This window comes from Zalophus californianus, chromosome X (genome assembly GCF_009762305.2).
Source record: "Zalophus californianus isolate mZalCal1 chromosome X, mZalCal1.pri.v2, whole genome shotgun sequence".
NCBI lineage: Eukaryota > Metazoa > Chordata > Mammalia > Carnivora > Otariidae > Zalophus > Zalophus californianus.
The window spans coordinates 72371765-72380555 of NC_045612.1; the positions used below are offsets into that span (position 1 = coordinate 72371765).

The following is an 8791-nucleotide window of genomic DNA, read 5'->3' on the forward strand; positions in this document are numbered from 1 at the left end:
CCCATCCACTCTGGCTCTGGAGATCCCTCGTCAACCCCAAGCCCTTCCCACTCACTTCCCACACCAGAGCTTCATTCACGTTTCTCTACACATGTGTGCCAGGGGGTGTCACAATCTCGGCCCAGGCTGCACCTAAGTGGGAAAAAGTGCAGGTGAGTAGACAGCTGGAAGGAGCTGGGCAAGCAGAGGCGGCGTGTGTCCCTGCCATCAAGTGCAGGGGCAGGGGTGGGGGGTGGAGACTAACTGGGGGCTGGAGAAGAAAGCATGAAGAGAGGAAACCTCAAAGGCTCCTGAGCAATAGGGGCTGGGAAGCCAAAGGAGCAGCACTTACCTGGAGACCCTGAGACCCTGAGCGTGATGCTCTTGCCCTCCAAGAAGGACCTTAAGATTGCCCTGGAGGTTTTTGCTCTTTTCCAGTGGGTCTTGAGTGCCTTTATTATGGGTGAGTCTTCAGCCTTCCGTAGGGTGACCACCTGCCCTGGTATGCCTGGGACTGAGGGGTTTTAGGGTTGAGCAAGGTTTTGAATGCCAAAACCTGGGTTGTCCCAGGCAAATCCCGATGACTGGTCACCTCAGCCTCTCACCTGACTTGCCTGGGAAAGGTACTCATGAATCTCTGAGTGTAGTACACGAGGGTATGTGTGTGTGCACATATGGGCATGTGCCTATGCACGGGTGCATCTGAGTGTGTGCAAGTAAGCCTTGATGCAAATGTGTATGGTGAGCCCTCCTGGGTCTACACTGGGGCATGCAGGGCATGTTTGGGGAAGATGGGGAGCAGTTCCATTGAGGATACCCAAGGAAAAGGACTTAGCTACAACCTCATGCACTTGAACAGGCCATCCATGGGGGAGAGCTGCCTGGTGGCAGCCAGAGGCTCTGAAAGCCCACTGCCCAGAGCAGTTCATCCACTTTCTCCCACTGTCTACACCACAAATACTTTGTGGAAGTTACATATCCACTGGACGCTGTGTTCTGGGTGCTGAAGCAAAGCAGCCCTTTGTGTGTGTGGCGGGGGGGGCGGAGGCTGGAAAAAAAATTCTCATTTGTCAGGTGGTCTAGGTGAGGACAAACTGGAGGCAAGGGTACGAACCAAATGACCTTGTTAAGATATCTGGGAAGGGATATCTTAACTAGAGGGGAGGGGGGTGGGGGGATGGGTTAGCCCGGTGATGGGTATTAAGGAGGGCACGTACTGCATGGAGCACTGGGTGTTATACACAAACAATGAATCATGGAACACTACATCAAAAACTAATGATGTAATGTATGGTGATTAACATAACATAATAAAATAAAAAAATGCAAAAAAAAAAGATATCTGGGAAGAAAGAATGCAGGTAGGTCTTGGGAGTCTGGAGCTTGCCAATGAATAGGGAGAGTGGGCTAGAGGACAGGGAATGGGAGGCTCAGAGACCTGCCTGGAATGGGCAGCAGGACCCCTCTGTGCTGAAAAGAGCAGTGTTAACCTAGGAATGATTAGCAGTCAGAGCTGGAAGAGACCAGCAGAAAGGAATTCATATGTATTAGGTACTTTGTACCAGGTATTTTCACACCTATTATTTCCTTGTAGGCTCCTGCCAGCCTTATGAGGTAGAAGCTATCATTATGCATAATAATATATACTAATAGCTACACACACATAATAAGCACGAACACTCATAATATTAGCTAACATTAATTGCACCCTTTTCTCATGTCAGGCACTGTTCTGAGCCCCTTGTGTGGCTAATAACTCCATTTGTACAGATGAGGGCGCTGAGGCGCATGAGGCGTTAAGTGGTCTGTCCAAGATCACACAGTTGAGGAAGCAGAGGAGCTGGCCTGGGAGTTGAGCCCACAAGGACCCGATTCCAGCCCATGAATCTTGCCTCAGCTCATTCACTGCTGATCCTCGAGGCTGGGTCTGGACATGTCCCTGGAGCACATGCTAAGCCAGAGGCATGCTCTAATTTGTAATTGCCTCATTTTAAATTTCTGTTAACTGCCCATTCTTGACCTTTGCCTGTTTTTCTCCCGAATGAGTTGACTCTTGAAGGGCACATAGGAAGTAGGTGAGGAAGGAGGAGTGTTCAGGTCAGAGAGTGGGTAACCCGAGACAAGGCTAGGAGGAGGGAGAGTATAAAGCATTCAAGGAGCTGCCAGTGGCTAAGTGGGATGAGGGCAAGAGGTCCAGAACTGATGCTCAACACTCATCGAATAAATGAATGGGAGACAGAAGAAAGAGGACGCTGGAGAAGCAGACAGGGGACAATTGTGCAGGGCACTGTCAACTAAGGACAAGAGTTTGGACTTTTTCCTGAGGGCCATGAGGAGCTGTGATAGGGTTTGGCACAGGGCGACAGCTTCAGGTTTGAGTTTTCAAGAGATCACTCTCACTCTGTATAGCGCACTGGTTATAGGAAGAGGCCATTGCAACCATCCGGGTGAGAGAAGTGATTTGGACCAGACCAGTAGTAACTGGAATGCAGACAAGAGGGGAGAAAAGGGGAGATTGGAAAAATTGGAATAGAATTAATACAGCTTGATGATCAGAAGACATGAGTGAGAGAAACGGAAGAGGCAAGACGGAGGGCTTAGGGCCTGATGTGAGCTGGCAGAGGTGGCTGAAGGAGGATAGTGGCCAGAAGGAGCAGGAGTACAGGGAGAAAACCGTCCCAGGGAGCCCTTCATTAGAGTCCGACTGTGGGGCGTACAGAGAGGTACTGTGGAGCAGGCAGAAGGGCTCTAGGCCTGGGCCTCAGGAGATGGGGGTTCCAGTGCCCCCCTCCTCTTGCCAGCTCACACGGGCCGGGTGGAGCAAATGGTGCCTTGGAGCCTTCCCAGCTCTTCACCTTGTGCGTGGAATCCTATCTCTTTGGGCCCTGAAGGCCTAGAGGGGAGACCCTCACGCTAAGTCTGTGAGGAAGAGAAGGCAGACAGATATTGACAGTGTGAATCCCAGTTGGCAGATATGAAGTTCAGCGACTTGTCTGAGCTCACACCCATGGGAAATGGCGGATCCGGGCCTCATCTCACTGCCCAGGCACTCCGCCCGAGGCCACACGGCCTCGCAAGATGTCCCCAACACTGTCTGGGTTGAGCAAAGCCTCGGGGAAACAGGGAGGTCTCTTCTGGACTAGACCCATGCCTCTCTTTTTTTCTCAAAAAAGTCCAATAGTCTTATAAGGAGCACATCGAAAGGCTAAAATGGCTGGTCTTAGATCTGTTCCCTAGAGGCAGCCTCTTTCAACTTTGTTAGCTCTTTCTTCTGGTATTCATCTCCAGGGGTCTACATTTTACTGCTTAAAATTTCCTACAGATTACTATAGTATTTCTGACTGAACAACTTAGACGTTGTCACTGACTTCCTGGTATGGAAGATGAGAATTTGGCTCTACACACTGTTGCTGGATCTTTCCTCTTCCTCCATGCTCTCAAGACTGTCATAGCACAGGTTTTGGTTCAATGCCTATGACTAGGAATATCCCTAGCAGAGCCATTTGGTGTACTGAGAGCATGCTTCCTCGCTTGTTGCAACTTTCTGTTTTCTCTGGAACTCATAGTCCCCTCGTTTTAAATTTTTTTTGTTATCTATTAGATAGCTATTGACTACGAATTCATCTTCAAACTCTCCACAGACACAGTAATCTCTCTGTATGTGTGAACACATCAGGAACCTATAGGTCCTCCCCCGCTGTTTATTTTCTGGAGGGCATGGCTACTGGAGCCCAGCATCCTCCTGTTACGAAACATGGTCTTCTTATGCATGGCTCTCCCTTCCAGGCCCCTGAGGCATCATGGGTGCACAGTTTAAGAAGGTGCTCACTCTCCAGGTTGTGCAAGTGTTGCATCAGTACTTGCTTGATCCCGGGAGTGTTTTCTTAAATTTTGTGTCCTAGGCACCTGGCTTGCTTCACCCTAGCCCTGGCCCTGGTCACTTCCTTCCTTCGTTGGCTCTTTTTGCTCCTCCTGGATCCCATGCCTTCCTCTGTCTTGGTTGACTCCCTTATCTTGATGGAGCACATCCTCCAGTAGTTTCCTGAGAAAGAGACATGGGAGACAAACCATCTGAGACCGTATGTCTGAGATCGTCTTTATTCTCCTTTCATGCTTGATTAATAATTTGGCTGCATACCGAGCATCTTAGCTGTCTGTGTCTAGTGTTAAGTGTCTGAGGCTAGAGTCTCTCTGGGTCCATTTTGCAGAGAGTAGTCCTCCCACTGTCCAACTGTGTAGGGGAGGGAAGGGGACCTGGAGCTCTAACTACCTCTTTGGTAGACTTTCAGTCAAGCCCTGTGCCTCACACTGCTTTTGTGTCACACCTGCTGGCTCGAGATTCTGAGTCTTTCCCAGATTCTCCAGCACAAACAGGCTTTGCTCTTGTGGCCATTCCCCTGGCGGGTGACCAGGTTTCAATTTTGTTTGTTTGAAGTCAGTTACTCCCTCCTTCATCTACTTTCCAGCATGCAGACGTTTTGCTGGTGTCTCTCATCCACTGTTGTTGGTATCTCTCGAATTCCTTTTCTCATTGCAGAGCTGTGTCTTTTAAAACACCCTTAGGGTTGATGTTTATAGCAGCACTGTCCACAATAGCCAAACTGTGGAAAGAGCCAAGATGTCCATTGACAGATGAATGGATAAAGAAGATGTGGTGTATATATACAATGGAATATTATGCAGCCATCAAAAGGAATGAGATCTTGCCATTTGCAACGACATGGATGGAACTGGAGGGTGTTATGCTGAGTGAAATAAGTCAATCAGAAAAAGACATGTATCATATGACCTCACTGATATGAGGAATTCTTAATCTCAGGAAATAAACTGAGTTTTGCTGGAGTGGTGGGGGGTGGGAGGGATGGGGTGGCTGGGTGACAGACTTTGGGGAGGGTATGTGCTCACCATAGTGAGTGCTGTGAATTGTGCAAGACTGTTGAATCACAGATCTGTACCTCTGAAACAAATAATACAGTATATGCTAAAAAGAAAAAAAAGAAGATAGCAGGAGGGGAAGAATGAAAGGGGGGAAATTGGAGGGGGAGCCGAACCATGAGGGACTATGGACTCTGAAAAACAAACTGAGGGTTCTAGAGGGGAGGAGGTGGGAGGATGGGTTAGCCTGGTGATGGGTATTAAAGAGGGCATGTTCTGCATGGAGCACTGGGTGTTATGCACAAACAATGGATCATGGAACACTACATCAAAAACTAAGGATGTAATGTATGGTGATTAACATAGTAAAAAATTAAAAAAATAATAAAACACTCTTAGGGTAATTTTCATGAGCCTTGGCAAGCAGTCAAGATAAAAAAACAAAAACAAAAACTGTGTCTAGTCTGCCATGCTCACTTAGAAGTGTGTCCTGTCTTTTCTAGCCTTTGCTTTTACTCACTTTCTCTCACGCGGTCTTATTCACAGCTGTTTTAAAAACGGAGTCCGGGGGCGCCTGGGTGGCTCAGTTGGTTGGGCGACTGCCTTCGGCTCAGGTCATGATCCTGGAGTCCCTGGATCGAGTCCCGCATCGGGCTCCCTGCTCGGCAGGGAGTCTGCTTCTCCCTCTGACCCTCCCCCCTCTCATGTGCTCTCTCTCTCTCTCTCATTCTCAAATAAATAAATAAAATCTTTAAAAAAATAAAAAAATAAATAAAAACGGAGTCCGGTCATAATTCTGAGTGGGTGTGGCTCCTGAGGACTCGTCTCCATGAAGTCCATCCTAACTACTCTACCCTACAGTGCTCCTGTCTTACCGGAGCCTAACACAGCCCAGTACCTTATTGGGTCCCAGCTTGCATTGTCCTTTGTCTCTCAATTGCCAACTTGTGCGCTCCCAGCCTGGCAGAAGTTGGGTCTTCTCTTTCTCTGGTATTCCTTCCACTGATGCCTCGCAGAGATCTGGAGAAGAAAATGTGAGGTGGAGGAAAACCGTTCCTGGCTCCGTCCTTCCCGGACTCCCAGCCTCCGATGGTTAGATTGGAGCGGCCCATCGGTGGCTCCCTGCCATGGAGCACAGCCCAGAACAGGGTCAGAGCAGGTCCTGGGGAGCAGAGGGCTTACTGCATTGGGCACAGCTGCCTTCCAGATCTGAAACAGGGCCCCCAGGACAGAGAGGAGATGGAAGGCTGGGGACAGGTGCTAGGGTGACGAAGCGAGAGTGTTCAGTGAGAGTGTGTGTAACCTTGGGGTGGAGAGCCCCCAGAGGGAGGGCAAGTATGGAGGACTGTTCACAATTCATTGACTGTGGGCTGGGCTCCCTCCAGGAGTCACCGCAGGCTTTGTCAACCTCTACCTGGTGCTGTTCACGCCCTACTGGCCTGTCACTGTGCTCATTCTCACCTGGCTGGCTTTCGACTGGAAGACCCCCCACACCTGTGCTGTGACCGGCCACATGCTCTTCTCTCTCTTATTCTGATAGTCCTGAGAGGCTCTGGGCAATTCCCAGGCAGCCCTTTAGCCTGTCCCTCCCTCCCTGGGTTAGAGAAGCTGAGGGAAGGGGCCTTTTCAAAATGCTGCAAAGGCCCAGATCAGAACTGGAGTGGGTGAGGGGAAGAGCAGCTAGTAAAGCAGCAAGCTAGGCCTGTCCCAAATTGGCCCTGATGTGACATCGCTCATCCCGGTTGTCACTTCCAAGGCCAGGCAATAGCAGGCGGTGAGGGGCCACCCTGTGGCTGGCCCAAAGGGGCTCTGAAGAAGATGGTGGGGGTGGGCAAAATGTGGCTACCTTGGCTCTGTTTTCAGGTGGCCGCTGGTTAGCCTGTATGAGGAGATGGTGCATATGGAAACACTACTGTGATTACTTTCCTCTCAAGGTGAGTAGGCCCAGGTCCCCCTACTGGGGTCCTGGGCCCAGCCCCAACCCTGGTGCCAGCAGTTGGGCCAGGGTGGAGGTTGGGGGCGTCATTCCATTCCCATCGAGACCCATGTGAATGATGCTCCCTGTTGTTGTGTGGTACCCAACTGCCTCGCAGGACATAGCAGCCCTTTTCCTTTCTGGTCTCTGGCTCGAAGAGGAGTACTCCTCTTTGCCTGTACCTGTCCTGACTCCACTCTCCTCCACAGCTTTTGAAGACTCATGATATCTCCCCCAACCACAACTACATCCTTGTGTGCCACCCTCATGGGCTTTTTTCCCACTCATGCTTTGGCCACTTTGCCACAGACACCTCAGGCTTCTCCAAGATCTTTCCTGGTATCACTCCTTATATGCTCACACTGGGAGTCTTATTCTGGGTGCCGCTTCTCAGAGATTATGTCATGTCTTCAGGTGAGTTGGCCCCTAAGACATAAAGCCAAAGGAAACATGGCTCCCCGAGGGAGAAGTTTTGGGGGAATGGGAGAGAGCAAGGCCAACTCGGTGGTCCTGTCTGGTCTTAGAAAGCTATCTTAGGCTCACCCGCCTGACATGAGGCTCTCCCCTCCTTTGAAGAGGTAGGGAGGAAAGTTAGGAGGTTTGGGAAGTGGCCAATGAGCTTTTAGTGTTTTTCTGCCCCCCCCCCCCCGCCCCAACCAGGGGCCTGCTCTGTGAGTCAAGCCTCCATGGATTTTGTGCTCACACATAAAGGCACAGGCAACATGCTGGTTGTGGTGGTTGGTGGCCAGGCTGAGTGCAGATACGGCTTGCCAGGCTCTACCACCCTGGTCTTGAAGAATCGGACTGGCTTTGTACGCATGGCCCTTCGTCATGGGTAAGGACAGCTCTGGTCCAGAATGGGGAGAGGGGCTCCGAAAGTCCAGCATGGAAGGAGTAAGGGATTTTGAGGAAATGATACCTAAAAAGGGAGGTGGAAAACTGCTTCTGTGTTGGAGTAGAGATTGGGCCGGGTCCTCGGGGCATTTTTCCTTATGAGGAGAGGCTAGAGGGCCAGCCCTCGGCTCTTCTCCCTCACCCTAGTGTCTTGTCTGGGCCAGTCCCTCTATAAAAGGCCACTGGCTGCAAGCTCACGTCAGAGAGAACCAAAACTGCTGTGGGGATAAAGGGGAAGAAAACGAAATGAAATGGCCCTTGGGTCTTCTCTGCCAGTGTTTCAGACCCCTGGGTTCACAGGAGGGTCTGGGACTTGCTTCTTTTAGCTTGCTGCTACTTTGCCTCCACAAGCAGCCTGGGGTAGACAGTGGGGCCCTCACACTTAGCCCAGATCTAGGCCCAGCTAAGTCACGGGCCGAGAAGCCCATAGGCAGACCCAAGGGCCGCTGGTAGTCAGCACATCTGGCCATTGAAGGATATGCCTTTCCTCTGCAGAGTTCCTCTAATCCCTGCCTATGCCTTTGGGGAGACAGACCTCTATGATCAGTACATTTTCACTCCTGGGGGCTTGGTGAATCACTTCCAGAAGTGGATGCAGCGTATGATACACATCTACCCTTGTGCTTTCTATGGGCGTGGCTTCACAGAGAACTCCTGGGGCCTACTGCCCTATGCCCGGCCTGTAACCACCGTTGGTGAGTGAGCCCGTCCACTAGGAGCCATCTCTAGGATATGGGATCCAGTTCTGGGGCTGGACCTTGGCTCCAGCCATGTCCAGAGGCAGAGAGGTGGACCAGGATGAGGGGCATGGTGGGGATAAGGGCGGGGAGACCCTGGGCTTGAGGGTTGAGGCCCATTCGGAGGAGTGAGCTATTCTGATGCTTTCCCCCTCTCCTTCTGTTTCCCCTGGCAGTCAGGAAGCCACTACCACTGCCTAAGATTGAGAACCCGAGCCAGGAGACGGTGGCTAGGTACCACGCACTCTATATCGACGCCCTGTGCAAACTCTATGACCAGCATAAGACCAAGTATGGCATCTCAGAGACCCAAGAACTGGTGATCACTTGA

The 8791-nt window shown here is 50.9% G+C and overlaps 1 protein-coding gene across 1 annotated transcript; it reads left to right on the forward strand.

Moving 5' to 3' along the window:
- The first annotated feature begins 357 nt into the window (after positions 1-357).
- AWAT2 (acyl-CoA wax alcohol acyltransferase 2) lies at positions 358-8791 on the forward strand. The gene is made up of 7 exons (XM_027609548.1): positions 358-442; positions 6240-6350; positions 6718-6788; positions 7039-7243; positions 7490-7664; positions 8219-8418; positions 8637-8791. The coding sequence occupies exons 1-7, from the start codon at positions 358-360 to the stop codon at positions 8789-8791; spliced, it is 1002 nt and encodes a 333-aa protein (XP_027465349.1).

Bases quoted from the DNA above. Each gene is read 5' to 3' on its own strand.
- AWAT2 (XM_027609548.1), top strand. From the start codon at position 358: ATGCTCTTGCCCTCCAAGAAGGACCTTAAGATTGCCCTGGAGGTTTTT. The intron at 6,351-6,717 runs GTGCTGTGACCG...CTCTGTTTTCAG, and splicing joins CTGGAAGACCCCCCACACCT to GTGGCCGCTGGTTAGCCTGT. The intron at 7,244-7,489 runs GTGAGTTGGCCC...CGCCCCAACCAG, and splicing joins AGATTATGTCATGTCTTCAG to GGGCCTGCTCTGTGAGTCAA.